The sequence below is a fragment of the Falco punctatus genome, assembly GCF_963210335.1.
Source record: "Falco punctatus genome assembly, chromosome: 1".
NCBI classification, from domain to species: domain Eukaryota; kingdom Metazoa; phylum Chordata; class Aves; order Falconiformes; family Falconidae; genus Falco; species Falco punctatus.
Window position 1 is genome coordinate 87,133,235 of NC_137580.1, and position 15,579 is coordinate 87,148,813.

Below are 15,579 nucleotides of genomic sequence, written 5' to 3' on the forward strand. Positions count from 1 at the left end.
TCTCTGACTGACATATCCTTTGAAATAAGAGAAACACAGCAGGCGCTGGACTCCCAGTGTGTCAACACAAGCAGCTCAGCACCTCCAGGGGTCCTGGGAGCCTTCCCAAGACCTGCTGGACTGCTGTGGTTAATAAACTGTCAGCCTCCAAGCAACAAAAGCCTGCTGCTTTCCAGGGGAGAAACCCCAAATGCTGTCAGTCCTGCACTGCTTCCATCAGTTGGATCCACTTGCACAGCAAAGCAAAGATAAAGTTGTATCATAGGGAGGATCCAGCCCCTTAAAGGAAGATTTATGAAGCTTGGCTCCACATGGGACCAGAAGCCACCTCTCCTCAACCACAGCAGCCCACTAGGCCATGAGGTAGGTCCCTGGTAGTCTAACTAACAAAGATTGTTTACCCCATTCTCCTCTTTCTGTTCCTCTTCAGTCTCACCACACACAATGAAAGACACTTCAGCAGACAGACCCTCTTGACTGCGCAAGATACAAAGCTGGTGGAAACTATTCAGTGAATTATTATTTTAATATGAAATCCCCAACTTGGTAAGACCAAGGAACAGTTGGTATAAGTATCTATTTTTAAAACATGGATTAAAAATACATATATAAGTCAGTGGACTTGCTTAGATGTCTGTTTTCCAGTTCACAAATACCAAAGCTCCAATTTTTGGGTTAGAGTAACTTTTCATTTAGAAAGTCAAGTGGGTTGCTGGTAGGCAGGAGGGTAAGCATGAAGATGAATGCACCAGTTGTATGCCCTGGGTTTCAGCTGAATCATTTCCAAGACAGACTTTTTCCCCCCCTATCTAAGATGGGAAACATCTGAGATAATTTCCCAACCCACACGGATTTCACAATTTCCCATCCCTGGGAACATAAAGTGCCTAGCACATGGGGCCCCACAGAAATCTACAGATAAAGGCAAGGCAAGGTAGGAATGCTGGAAACTCACAAACAGGGATTGAAATTACATGCTAATTTTTCCACAGCTAATTAAGCACTGAAACAAGTTTAGGGGATACAGTACCCAACTTTCATCCCAATTTTCTTTCATTTTGACAGGGCTCAGATGCTTTTGTACATGCTCTGTATTCTACTGTACATAACTAATGTTACACTACCAAGACATGCATAATCAAGGGCTCTTGCCCCACAGCTGTGCTTTCCTGCACTGGATCTCACGAAACAAAAGGTTCATCTTGGCAGTTTGTGTGCACAGCCTCGCACATTCTCCAAAGGCTCCTTCAGTGAACCCTGGCTTTACTGAAGTCAATGGCAGAACAGAGCAGGGCTAGGATTTCACTGCACTGCCTTCAAGTTACACACATTTTCAGATGTTGCACCTCCACATCATTTCCCCCCGCCATCTATAACAGAGAAATAGGGCACTGGTTTATTGCAACACACAGCAACTTACCCGAAGTGTGACTTCTCCCAGAGTGCGACCACCACCACATAGTTCAAACCACACTGCACTTAATGCTGAGCCTTCTCTCAGATCTACACACAAAAATGTATCTCATAATATATATTCAAATTACAGACGATGCAATTCTCTCCATCTTTACCTTATGTAAACACATCTCTTTTCCTCCTCTCTGTGTGCCTCAATCACTTCATACAGAAATAGAAAACATGACAGTACTTTTTTGGCTCAGGCCAAAACCAGCAATGGACAGATTAAAACACTATCTGAAGCACTGTAGGAAACTGCAGGGGAATTTACACACTGAAATTCAGACACTGAACTTGGAGGGAGTTTCCCTTCATTTAGGAGTAGGCAGCACAGAAATGACAATACTGCTTCTTGCACACTTCAAGTCTCAGGCAAAGAGGAAATGCAGGAAAGAGATCATTAAAATATTATTCTTGATGGATAGTGGCAGAGGGGATGAGAGGAGAGAAAGCGATCAAGAACACCAATGTCTTGTTTTCGAAGCCTTCTGTACTGGATCATCAAATCCATCAGTTTGATGGTTTTGGTGCAGCTCAGCTGGCAAAGGACCAAACATGGGAAAGCAGCAAGTGCTATTTTATGTACAATTTGAGAAATACTGACAGCACTAGGAAGGGTGAGGAAGAGCAGGTACCAACAGAACAGGCAGCAGTTCACAGCAGAGCTGGGGATGAGGCAAGAAGGACGGGATGACGCCAGCTTTGGTTGGAAGTGAACAGCCAGCCTAGGGCGGAGGCTTTGGGCTGGACCTGGAGAAAAGCATTACAAGGCAGAAAAACATGTACTGCTGTGCAGGGAAACTGTTCTCTGCTTCATAAGTTTTAATGCAGATAATCTCGCTGCACCACACAGGAATCTATGAAAACTAAATATGAAGCCCAAGTCCCACTGACTATCATTTTGTCTCATGTCCCCATGGAACAAAGATGTCATGCTTTACCTCCCTTCTCTCTCCATGAGATCTATATGAAGAGCAGCCGATCTAATACGAAGATTCACCTGAGAAAGGTACAAAACAGCCTGGGGAAAAGCCTTCATTTTACCAGGAGGTTCATTCACAGAGATCACGACACAGCACATAAGGGGGGCATTGTTTCTGGAATAAAATCTCTATTTGAGCTCTCTTCTTTGGCCATGATCAATGGGAGGGAATTAAAGTCTCATCCTGAGAAAAAAATTAGCTTGCTAACACTGTGTTGAAAGATCAGGTAATGGAGATGCAGAGCAAGCATGGGCACCCACATCATCTCTTGGTGAGCTTGAGAATGCCAGAGGTAAAAGCCCAGTGAAAAAAGCTCTCCAAACATAGGCACAGCCCTTATCATATCCCATGACAGACAACCAAGTTAGGGGCTATGATTTGTAACAGGAGATGTCAGTGTTTCACAGTACTTTAATCCAGACTTCGGCTCCCCACAGCTCCTCCCAGTACAGGGACATTTAAATTCCCTGGGTGCTTACATGTTTACCTGTTCAGCCTCTGCATTTTCTGTCCCACAGATGCACAGAACCAACCCCAAAGAATTTGAGCTGTTCTGCATCTCTGTTTTACCTAGCACCAGGGTATTGTTAGAGCACTTACCTCCCACCCATCCTCCAGGTACCTTCCCATCTCTTAACAGGTCCACCAGCAGAAACACCCCGCTCTCACCACTCAGTGATGATGGACAAGTTTTTTTCACCCCATCTGCCAAGGAGTGGATTATTTCAGTCCCCCAAAGCTCAACAGGCTAAACACCTCACAGAGAACAACACTATTTCTGCCACAGTCATAACAACACGATGACCTCCCTCCTCCCCTCTTGGTTTCAGTCTGATGTTTCAAAAGGCCAACAAGAAAAGGATTGTTTAAACTAGGTTCAAAAAGTAACGTCTGCTGCTTGGGCAACTAAGTTTGGAGCATCACTGTCAGTCTCTTTGGGCAGACACACATCACACTTGCCGTCATGCTCTTCCAGGCCTTCCTCTCACGCTGATTTTACGGTAAAAGCAAAGAGATGAAAAGCTATTTGCTGCCCTCTTCCGAGCAAACCCCAATTACACGTCAATATGGGTAACGGCTCTGGAGAGAGTCTGTCATTCAATAGGCAGAGCTCAGCTTCCATGCACAATGAATGACACCGATACGGCACCAAACAGCTGTGACAGGGCGGGTTAGAAGCGCTCATCAGTTATTACAGACGAGGACGGTAGATCAGGGCTACACAGCCTAAACCATTAGGTATCCATAGGGGGCATTCTTGGCATTTTGGTTTCATAACTCTTGGGTTAATCCTCCTCTGCGGAAATGCGGAGAAATAGCTCCCAATGTATTCTGTTCTCAACAGTCACAAACATTTCAGAGCAGAATCAGACCACGAGACATGTAAAGAATAGGAAAAAAAACTACTCGTGGATTTAAGAGGGTGATTTGGCTTTTTTGTTTTTTGGACTAAACCCACTTAAATCTTTTATGTCCCCCACCAGTGCCCTATCCTGTCCTTCCAGGGAACATATGCCTTTATCTAGACATACAGTATGCATGCACATACTATCTCCAGAAGAAACCTTAACACCGCAACCTGCTGCTTTCAAGGCATTTATCCAAGATAACTAATCATTCATGGAAACCTGTTAAATTAGACTGCATGCTCTCCATTAAAGCCCTCTAAAATCAGGCTTAGGAGCCTGAGGGAGCCGCAGTTTTCATATGCAAATTTACAAAAAAAGTAAAAGCCCTTTCTAAACATGTCTAAAATAGTTCTACTCCCATGTAGCCTAGGACAGACAAGATGCCCCATGATGTAGAATCAACACTGCTTTTCTTGGCACTCTCTCTGGGATGCCCTGCATAATTCAATCCTGCAGGGAAACGAGGGGTTTGAAGAAGGCCAGGTAGCCTCATATTAATGACCATGAAAAATGTCTTTTTCAATTTGTAAGCAAGGCAAGAGATCCCAGATCAGGCTGCCACCAAGGCATCCATTGAATGTTCTCACTTGAGCACACACACAGCATCCAGCTATGACCATGTGAGACAGGGATATGCCACGCTTCTCCAGGACTTCCCTCCAAGCACTGCTTAATCTCCAATTTGCATAAAACTGGCCTCTCAGTGACCAAACCCTGCAGTGGATTATAAAAAGTTGTTCTTTATGTGTACTGATGTGTTATTTTCATCCCACACATGAGGGTACAGAAACAGTGAAAGTCTATTTAGAACAACAGGGGCACACTCCCAGGTGTCAACAATGAATGATGTCATTCCCAGGTGTCAACAATGTAAAATGAACAATGTACAGACGATCTGTAAACAACCACCTGCAGCAATCTTGAAGCAAAACATTACCACTATCACCATAAAGTACAGGGACTGAAAAACTAGATCTCTGTGGGATTATGGGCTAAAACTCTCTAGGTTCCAAAAGCAGCTTGCTTTGCTTTCAAGACTTTTATTACTCTGCAAAGCATGCAAAAGTCATGCAGATACCAGAAAAACAGGGCATTTGAAAGAAGGAAGAACCAGTGTGCCTTCCCCAATGTCATCTACCTCACTTTGGTCCCTCACTTTGGAAGTGCTGACCTGCTTTTCAAACACCTCAGGTTTGGTTTGGAGCTCTGCATCATGGAGGCTACAAACACACTTTGGTTTGGCTTCCCAGGGTTTTTTAACCTGGTGTTTTTCAGAGAAAGGAGCTGCTTGGAAGCACTGAATGTTTGGCAATGCAGCAGCCTGTCCAGCAGGCCTGGTAGCCAAATCCTGCATGCCCAGGGATTGGATCAGCCTCGATACTAGGAAGTTATTTGCAAAACAGCTTAATAGCTTGCATTTCTTTTGCTGTATTCCACCACTGCTTCCCCTTTGAAGCCACTGTGCAGCCTTGGACAGTTCCTCCCTTCAGAAAGTAAGCAGTTTCTCCCTTCACTAGCACCACAGCAAATCTCCTGCAGGCCAGTGGAGCAAGAAAGCATTCGTGACATGCAGCTTTCTGAGCCAGGAGAAGCCAACACATGCAGGCCCTAGATTTATGGATTAGACATGCTGCCATGGCATACAAATCACTCTGCGCTCAGTGCAATTCATTATCACATTGCTATGGCTGGTCACATTCTTCACAGGTGCAACTGATGCCAAAAAGGCTTTTTACCTTTCATGTGCCAAGACTTAATGATGCAAAGTCAGGACCCCTCCTGCCTCCCTGGGGAAGTGAAACCCAAGTCAGCAGTTGTTCTGACTTTGTGGGCACACCAAGTCCTGAAGGTTTTCCAGCACCCCATGGCAGTGCTGACGGGCAGGCAGCTAGGCAGTCACAGGGCTGGGATCGTGCCTGCTTTCTCAGTCCAGCCTCTCCCAGCAACTGAGCCTGTAGCACTATCAGTACCTGCCCACGTGCACTAGCAACATCCTCTAATCCAGGTAAATACAGCTACAAATCTGCAGGCAAAACCAGGGATTCATTCTGCCACATTAGCACGTTTTGCAGTAGTATTAAGAAAGCAAAGGGCCTTTAACATCCCTTGCATGTACCAGTAAAGGGACGGGACTTCAACAACAGGCATAAAACACCTAAAGTAAGTGTAATTCATCTAAAGAAATGAGAAGGAAGGGGTGACGGGAAGACAGTGTGTTGTGCTACTTCCTTACACATCTACATCTTGATTCTGGGAAAAGGACACTGGGGAAGAACAACAATCCAGAAAATTGGCTTTCTATTCCTATGGGAAGTTCGATCCTCAGGGGGAAAATAAAAATAATACAACAGTACTTAAATATCAGAGATCTGAAAGCATCAGGAGGCTTCATGGAGCATCAATTTGTGCATATCCACAGAGCAGACTCCTCAGTAGGGCCATGTCTCCCCTTGGAGGCCTCGGTCACTGGTGATACTGCAGGGGATATCGCAGCCTCTAGTGAGAGGTGCATTAGCTGCAAAGTCCAGCAAGACCCAATCCCCAGAAGAAAAAGCAAATATGAGCCATTTCCTTGGGTGCTACACTGCAACATCTAGCAGGCTACCGCCACAGAGAGTTAGCGCTGGAGGGAGATGGGGCAGAGAGAGGAAAAGGAGGAAAGAGGTTCACCAAGGCAGAGCCGTGTATCACTTACCTCACATCAGGATGGCCCAAGCGCACACAGCATGGCGAACGTCTTCAGCCTGCGACAGGGCCCACCCGGCTGCAGGCCAGCCCTGCCTCGGCACGGCGAGGGGCCTTACGCTGCACACAGGCCCACACCTCCCCCTCAGCCACCACCCAAGCACCAGGGGGCTTTTGCACCGCAATGCTTCGTACTTCTGGGACTATGACAAGACCTGAGAGCTGAACTGAGCCGAGGTGAAGCAACCTGAAGCAGAGAAGGCCCGGGACCCTCCTTTCCTCCTCAGGCCGCCTCCCTGAGAGCCCCGACCAGCCCCTTCCCGCCTCCCCTCACCGGCGGCACCCGAGGGCGGCCGGGGGCGGTTAGAGCCGGCGCGAGGCACCGCCCCCTGGCGGCTTTCCCGCCACCCGCCCCGGGCCCCGCGCCGCCCGCGCGCTGGGGGCTGCCGCCTGCTGAGGGCCGGGGCCGGCGGGAACCCGCGCACCGGGCTGGGGAGCGCGGGCACGGGGCCGTCACCGCGTGCAATAAGCAGCAACGTGGTGACACTAGAAGAAACTCCCGGTCAGACCAGCCCAGGCAGCAGCTGCCACCGTTTAACCCCCTGAGGAGCTGCTGGTAACATCTCCGCCTGCCTCCTGTATCTGCTTTGCTCGGCACGGTTTGAGCACTAGAGTGCAAGATGCCTCGTGCCCAAAGGAAAAACGAGCCCTCCACGCCATCGCGCACCATCGCTTTATTTCAGTCTCGCTTTGTTCCAAACATAATGAAGGCATGGCACAGCCAGCAGCAGGCACGTGAGCGGGTTTTGCAGTTTGAACTCTGAAAAGCCCAGATGTCTTGTGCTGGGTTCCAAGAGCCAGCAAGAGCCCCTGGTCTCAACAACTCTTGGCTTAAAGGGGGAATTCCCCTTGAACATTCAGGGCCCCAGTGTGACTCAGTACATGTTGAAGTCAGCATTAAAACCCTTAAGCAGATTAAAAGGAATGAAGATAGGGTAAAATGGGTAGGCTTCTGAACATTCCCTCCCTCCCTCCCCCAAGAAAAACACCGGAAAAGATGCATCAAGCAAGAAGAAACATCCTTTCCCTTCTCCGGATGGGAAACTGAGCTAGAAGAAGATTAAGTCACTTGTCCTAAGGCCGTCTGTGGTAGCACCAAGGAAACCGTATTTCTCCACTGTCCCAGTCCGGTACCTTACTGCCCGCTGGCCACCTCTGTCCCCACCCCACCCAACACAACCAGCAGCATTGCAGAAAGTATGGCTGAAATACTCCAGCACAGGAGGGATCAAGCACCATTAGCACCTACAAGCTTATGAGCAGTTTGAGTCAGATCTGGTTGCTGTAGTTTATACAATTTCCTTTGTCTACCAAACCAGCAAAGCAATCAAGATCATGCTAAAGACTTTAAAGCATTAAAAAACACAAGATCAGGTCCTTGGAAATACAGCAAGTGTCTGATCAGTTCAAGTCCTGCTTCAGACTGCAGTCAGGATCCGATGGTGCACTGAACTGTCCCCCTTGGCTACCACAAACCACATGACCTTGGCACAGTATCACCCAGGTGGGAGGAGGGTCTTCAGTCTTGTGATGTTAATCACTGTTGTAGGAGCATCTTGAACTAGATGCCCAGGCATCTGCATGCTGATGTAGATCTTGGGTGGTGCTCCGGGCTTCAGCAGTCATTCTCCGAAATTTCTGCAGGTAGACAATGATGAAGATAACCAAGATACCCTGGAGGAGAAGGAGTACGAAGAGACAGAGTTGAGAGAGGAGAGCCAGGCTGCAGTACCAGTACTGGCACGTAGAGATTATCTCGTCTTCTGTCAGATAGGCAATGATGCGGTTCTGCAGGTGAGCTGGGGAGGTGCATCTCACATCCCTGTATAAGGTCCGGTTCTGCTGCCACTGGAGCCAGGAGCGCAAGTACAGGATGTCACAGTTGCATTCCCAAGGATTGCCCTGCAGGTAGACTACCTGGAGGCTCTTTAGGTTGTCAAAAAGCCCACTGGGAATAGAGGTGAGCCTGTTGTAACCAAGGTGGATAATTTCAGCTGAAGGGCGGAAAGCAGCTGGTAGTTTTGCTACAGTTAAGCCTTTTGATGTGCAGTCAATAATGTTGGTGGCACACTTGCATGGCGCAGGACACGTGGGTGTCACAAGTGGGAGAAAGCCAAGGAGGGACAAGAAGAGAATTCCGCTGTTCATCTTCACCTGCAAACACTCCCCTGGTGAAACTGGATGAGGTGGAGACCAGGTAAGCGGACACCACACAATCTAGGACTGACACCACAGCCCAGGTCTTCTGTTGGTTTGTTCCAAGGATGAGTGTCTAAAGTTGGGTGGATGTGGTGTTCTTCACAGGAGACGCGAGAGCTCTGAAAAGAACAGAATTAAAAGAGGTGTGCAAATTCTTGGTCTCTCATTACAGGAGAGTGAATGCTCCTGTCTTCCAACCCTGGATCTGAGGAGAAGTATGAACAGATGGCTACTGGGAGGCTTAGCTGCAGCCATCAAATTCATTTTCAGTAGTCCTCGTAAGTGTACAAGAGCTGCTTGTATTTTTGGCATTACTGGAGGCACAGTACTATGGTAGCCAAGAAATTTTATGTCAAGGAATCAAAACTTTGAATACGAAACTGCTGATGCCTTATCATAACAGCTCTGAATTATATCTGTAAGCAAAGCTTTGTTCATGCAAACTGCAAGAGGAGATTCAGAAATAAATTTACTGCTACTACAAGTTAAAAACAGCCTTTCTAGTTTTGAAAAGAAGTGATAAACAGTCCTTGGCCAGCAGAGAGGGTGCTGACCACTGAGGGTGGAGGTCAGCGGAGTTTTCCATGCTGAATAATCAGAAGGTGAACAATGTCCTTCTGGAGCTGTGACCATGCTGGGAGACATGGGTCAATAAGCCGTCTTTGTACTGTAGTCTCATGTCACTGCTGAACACACAAGCTGCTACAGCTTCATTAGGACAACTACATATACCTGTAACAAGGCAGTGCTTTTCTGTGCAATCCATCAACCAAAGGAAAAAAAAAAAAGAAAAAAAAAAGAAAAAACCACCCCAAAAGGTAGCTTTGTTGACTTACCAGAGCAGTTCAATCCTTGCTTTCTTGCTGGTTTTACAACACAAGAGGAAGGTCTTAGGGCAGACCAGCCAGTGCAAGAGTGTTTGCAGCTGCATAGCTGAGCTCCCGGATGATCCCCTTGCAGCTGGCTGGCAAGATAAGGGTCAGGCTCATCCCAGGGACACCTCCCACACAAGGCCTGCCTGCAAGTTTGCTGCATGTCACTGGAAGCTGAGGCTTCATTGAGCAAGTCTTCCAAGAAATGGGAGCTGACACTGCTCGCAAGAACACCTTTGCTGGGAGAGACGCTGACAATACTGATAACTGTGATTCTCGACCCACATGCTCAGTCCAACAGAAACATCACAAAGGCTCAGTTGCAAGGTAGTAACTCAAAATGCATTTCTCAACCTGGATTGTTACTGGTTTCTACCATGCTACCTAAGCACTGTGGCTTTTCGCTTCCTATCTCATCAGGAAGACTATATTTGGCAGAGCAGTGAGATCCTAGTGCTTGGCAGTGTGTCGACCCTGAGGTTTCCCTTGAAGCAGTGACACACGTAATCCTAATTAGCAGTGGAAGATCTGCTGAAAGAAGTGAACTTCCAGTGACCACAGTGGTGGCTACAGTTGAGCCAAGGAGAAAGGCACTTGCATCCTCTCCTGATTGTTACAGGGGTAAAGCATAACTCTTGGTGTTTCACCATCTAATTAAACTAAACTAATTAGATTCACAGGAATGATGGCAGACTGGGAAAGATTGTGCTCCGAGGGACTGCAATTTTGATAGTCAAGTGAACTGGCAGCTCTTGATGAGTACAGCTTGCAGTTACTGAGAAAGACTGACCACATCCTTTATTCAGAAGTTGCATTACACAAATACTTAAACAGATAAGCCCAAGGGTCAAAAATACATTTAGGTAGAATTTTGTCTTCTCAAGGCCACTGCACCTTCTCAGACATTTTTCTGCCATCAGCCTGACTCTAGGCTGTGCTCCTTAGGATAAGGCCACCAGAATTACATTGTGAAACCATTGCCCCATTGGGCCCAACTCTCCATTACCTCGTACTGTGCACATTGTACAGAGCAGGAATGATGACCTGTTGTTAAGAGAACTTCAGGTGTAAACAACAGGAGAATTTGGTCCTAAGTCAGGGAAAATCTCTGATGCTCTAAACAAAACAATTCAGCTGTAAATTTCTAGAAAGTTGGAACAGATCATTCCAATTGTTTCACTGCGGCAGGCAGGCAGGCAGACTGGGAAAGAGGTCTTAGGCTAACAAATGAACCCAGTTTTTCCTGCAGGGCCTGCTTTCCGCTTGGGAGCAGCTTGAACGACTGCAAGACTACTTCTTATGCATTCAGTGCTATGTTTATTCACAGGCAGGTGTTTAGGCCAGGTGTGGCACAGAGCTGATCTACAGCCAGACCCATTCTGGCTCTACATACAGCACAGACTCAGCAATGCTCCTTTGGCTACTTACAAGCTGGATTTTCTGGGACTGGATCCTGCCCTGCTGCCCATTGCTGATTTAGACACCACTCCTAGGGGAAGCTTAAAGACAGAAGAACTTCAAGATCATCTTGTCTAGCTTCTGACATAAACAGGCCAGGAATCTCATGCAGGAAGCCTTGCCTGGCGCCTGCTCTGACAGAATTAGATAACAGGAGAAACAGCATCAGTTTTGTTCTCTCCTGCCCATAATATATCACCAGTGCTGCTCAAGGGAACTGAAAATTAAACAGAAAGAGGTTGGGTTTTTGATGTATTTATTCACTGATCAATTCAGGTAGTAAACATTAATAATAATAATAACAATAATCATTTAATAAAATGGATATGTTTTAAAAGGTTTCATTTTTCTTTGTTCACAATGACAAAATGTTCTAACAGAAATTTACAAAAAAAAAAAATATAATAAACCAACAGATGGACAGGAAACAAAGAGCCTAGGAAAGGAGCAAGGGGTGAGGAAGTCACATGGTGGGAGCAAGCCAGCGTTAAAGCACAGCGGAGTTTGTGAGGAGAAGCAGGGAATGCCATCGCAGAGCACGAAGAGTGGGACCCCCTCTCCTCTGAGGGAAGGCATGCGGGGAGGCAGCAAGGACTGCACAGGCAAGACCAGTACAGCAGCGGCACATAAGGAGTTCATGCCACGGCTCCATCCCTAGTCAGGCACAAGGTCCAAGATGTTGTACCGACAGCCCCAGCTGCAGCCTGGGATAGCTCTGTGGAGTGGGACACGCTCCTGCAGTCACTCAGCAGGGTAAAGCTTGGCAGAGGCGTGGGAATGTGCCTGGGGGCGCAGGGGTCGCATATAAGGCTGTGGAGGGTTGCGTGCAGGAGGTGTTAAATTACTTTCCTATCCACACTTCTCACTGCCAGAGCCAAATGGCCAAGCTACGTTTGTTCAGGAGTCTTCTCTGCTTTCCCTACAGCTCAACGCAGCAGTACAAAACACGCCTCCTTTAATAAACAGATGCCACCTTCCAGGCCAGAGACCAAATCCCTGGTGTCCCCCACCTAAAGCCTGTTTCTAATCCTTTTCCAGGCAGCCCCCAAACTCTGGTGCTCTGGGCAGGGAACCTCCTACACAGAGCTCAGCAGTACCACTGCCCCTCTGTAGAAGCCACCTCTGGTGTCTCCCTCCTGTGCACTTTTTTCTAAGCGCAACTTCAACCACCTTTGCCAGCTGGTAGCCGAAGGCCTCAGCTCTCTGTAGAGGACATCTGTGACTATGGACTGGATGTAGGAGCCGTGTGCACTGAGCTGATGGAGACTTCCTCACCCAGAGGAACAGGGGCAGACTGGCCCCCAGCAATCCCACCTGCCTGTGACCGGCGCACCCTGTGCTCTCACCAGCACACAGCACTTCTGCACACAGCCCAGCATAAAAGCCGTCAACTCCTTTATGTCCAGGCTGGAGGGTAAAGGTCTCCTTCATCTTCTAGGAATGTTCAGTAGAGGAACATCTCCAGCTGGACGGGGCTCATTTGCAACAGAACATCCTCCTCACAGACAAGACTAGTTTATGGAAAGAGGGAACAGGTACTGCAAGGTGTTTCCCATTATACTAGCATGGATAAAGCTCAGAACTCAGCAGTCTTCCTGCTTCGGACAGCAGCAAACCAGCTCCAGAAAACCTGGAGGAAGCTCCTGTTTCCAACTACTCCACTGCTCAAGTAAGCACATCACACAAAGAAAGGCCCTGCATGTTATTGAAGCCAAGCTAAACTCTTCCCCTCTCCTAGCCTGGCACTGCCACTGTCACTCATGAGCCCATTATAGGGGAGAATGAAGGAAAAACCAACACTGTTGGACACTGCTCTTGCCCAGCCTGTACATTGCTGCCAAGGGGCTTCCACATTTCTGCCAAGGGGCTTGCACCCTCACTTTGTCCCTCCACACTGTGCCAGGGTCTCTCCCCTGCCCCTACAGCCCCTGTTGTGGCTAAGCAGAGGCTCTGTACAGTGAATAACTGGAACCAGCCAACCTACTCACCGGCTGGACAAACCCCGATCAAGACATTAAAGCCCCAGAGGGGAATCAGACGAATGCAGTGCCCAGTAACTGAATTTAGGGCCTGGCTATTCCTGGCCAACACTGTGCTTTCTACCCAGGGAGATCTACTGGGGACAGCCAGAGATGGAGGAGCAGATACAAAAGGGGAAAGGGGACAGAGGAATCGGGCCAGGAGCCAGAGATGCAGAAGGGCCCAGCCCATGGCAGCATTCCCTGGAGTTGGAGGGAAAAGCCAAGTGTCTCTCCCTTCAACAGCCCTGATTCCCTGTGAGCGCAGCAGGGTTGCTGGTGAGGCCAGCCCTGTCAGGCACATAATGCTCCAGCTCTGGCTGGACTAAGTTAAAAATACTGCAGGAAGCAAGAACAGGACAGAAGCCGCTGCCCAAAGAGCGCTCTTATCTCTGCCTGACAGATCCATCAGCCTTCCCAGCACTGAGACAGGAAGAGCCTTGGACCAGGGAGGGGAGAAGGGCTGAGTCGCAGGGGAAGGGCAGGGGAGCAAGTGCCAAGCCTGCTGGGCTGCGGTCAGCCCCATGCAGTGACACTCCTGCACCTGCCACACTGCCCCAACACCTGTCTGGACAGGCGGCTTGTGGATCTCTGGTACAAGCCCACAAAACCTGCCTCTTTCCCCAGGAGAAGCTCAGAGCCAGCAATGCACTCATGGGACAGTGCAGGACAAAGCCTAGGGACAGGGCACAGCTCTGCATTTGGGGTTGGATTTCTGCCCTAGGGTTTCTACCCCCTCCAAAGCGGTCCTGCCAAGCACTCTGGGTGCCACGGTGCTTTTCAGAGCAGACACTGGAGACTGCAGCTGGATGACCAGGGCTAAACCATGAGATACCCTTGCCCAGCTACTGCAGGGCCCTAGGGTTCCTCTACCAACACCTCCAGCCTGCTACGGGAGGAAACTATGGCTGGGAAGGTGCTCACTCCCATCATCTCCTTGCAGGCAACAGTCAACAACTCATCCTCTCTGCCAGAAGGACATAACAGAGCAGCAGAAAATGTTTTCTTCTAACCAACCTCGAGAGACTCAGTCCAATGATCCTGGAGTTTCTTGATAGGAAAAACAAACTCAACCAACTAAACAAAAACCCCAGAAAAGCCCAGGCAGGAAACCAGGCAAACATCAGGATCCCTGAGCAGGTCAGTGCACAGAGAAACCCCAGCCCCAGCTCTCTGGGCCAGGGCTGGCCCCAGGCTGAGGAGCCCAAGCAGCACAGGTCAAACTCACAGGAGGGTATGGCTGCCTTTACAATGCTTGTGCTGGCCCCAGACAAGGGGAGTGGGGAGTGGGGCACAGCACCTCAGTTGGGAGTAAACATTTACGTGCATTGACACAGATAGTCTTCAAGTTCGTACACCAGAGAAACCAGGACTTTAAATACCAGAGCATTCCCAAACAAGAGATTAGTACGTGGGAAAGGGAGATCTTTTTCTTTTCTTTTTTTCTTTTTTTAGGATGCCTTAGAGACATACCAGGCTATTTTCTTAAAAAAAAACCAAAAGAAAGAAAAAAGAAAAGAAAGAATAATTATTAAAAAAGAAATACACATCAGTAAACTGTTAAGTGAACAGCCTCCTCCACAATCCAGCTGACCGCAAAGCCAGCATTGCTGCTAATAAATTAGAGGGTGCGGGTGCAGCTCTTGCCCACAAGTCTCTATACAACACAAAACCTTTTCTAAACATCCACAGCTCTTGCCAGGCCTCAGCTGGTCACTGGGGGATTCCCTCTGCCCTCTGAGTACCTGCCTCTCATTGATCCTGCATCTGCTGCTGCATCTTCTGCAGCATCTCTTGCATCCGCCGTAACTGCACAAGACAGAAGAGATAATCAAAAAGGGATCTGTTGTGGCTGGGAGCTGATGATCTGCACTGGGGGTAGTCACTTGGAGCTGGCAAAGGGATCCCTCAGAGTATTAACTCCTGCTGAGCACAGAGGGATCTGTGTCTGGAGTGGAATGGAGCCACATTTCCCTGACAGAGGAAGCCACAGCTTTCACACCGTGTCCTCCACACCAGGAGCCCATGATGGTGGGAGGCAGGAGTGGGAAGACCCAGGGCAGCCTCTATGGGGCAATCCTGGCGGAACTCCTCAGATTCCAGCTCCCACACCAAGCAGGCCCAGGCAAAAACGGGTCTCACCTCCTCATCCTTCATTTTGATCAGCTTCTCTGTCTCAGTGTCTGGTGTTGGGAGAGGCAGGATAGGAATTGGGCTTTCTATTCTGTTGTCCTGAGTCAGCTTGCTAGAGAGATGGAGAGAAGGGAGAAACACAGTCAGTCGTGGTTCAGGCTGGTTGGCTTTTGTGTCCTCACGCAGTGGCTGTCACTCATGACAGCAGACCTGCCAGCAGTGCAGCAGCATGCACCCAGCCGTGTGGAGGGGCTGTGGGGCAACCTAGCCCAGAGGTGTGGGATGTACGCAGATGCAGAATGAA

At 48.5% G+C, this 15,579-nt stretch overlaps 2 protein-coding genes across 10 annotated transcripts in view; both read right to left on the minus strand.

Annotated features, from left to right (window-relative positions):
• Window positions 1–7,251: 7,251 nt before the first annotated feature.
• On the minus strand, window positions 7,252–14,487 carry GP1BB (glycoprotein Ib platelet subunit beta). The gene is made up of 2 exons (XM_080374023.1): window positions 9,631–14,487; window positions 7,252–8,913 (listed from the first exon to the last, which is right to left on the minus strand). The coding sequence occupies exon 2, from the start codon at window positions 8,741–8,743 to the stop codon at window positions 8,129–8,131; it is 615 nt and encodes a 204-aa protein (XP_080230149.1). The 5' UTR covers window positions 8,744–8,913; window positions 9,631–14,487; the 3' UTR covers window positions 7,252–8,128.
• Window positions 14,488–14,630: 143 nt separating this feature from the next.
• Window positions 14,631–15,579, minus strand: part of SEPTIN5 (septin 5) — a 56,069-nt gene continuing 55,120 nt past the window's right edge. For all 9 annotated transcript variants that reach the window (XM_080373974.1, XM_080373975.1, XM_080373969.1 and 6 more), the window contains 2 exons: window positions 15,285–15,387; window positions 14,631–14,951 (listed from right to left, as the gene is read on the minus strand). In XM_080373974.1, the coding sequence (XP_080230100.1) occupies window positions 14,895–14,951; window positions 15,285–15,387 (160 nt within the window). In that variant the 3' untranslated portion in view covers window positions 14,631–14,894. The remainder of the gene's footprint in view (window positions 14,952–15,284; window positions 15,388–15,579) is intronic.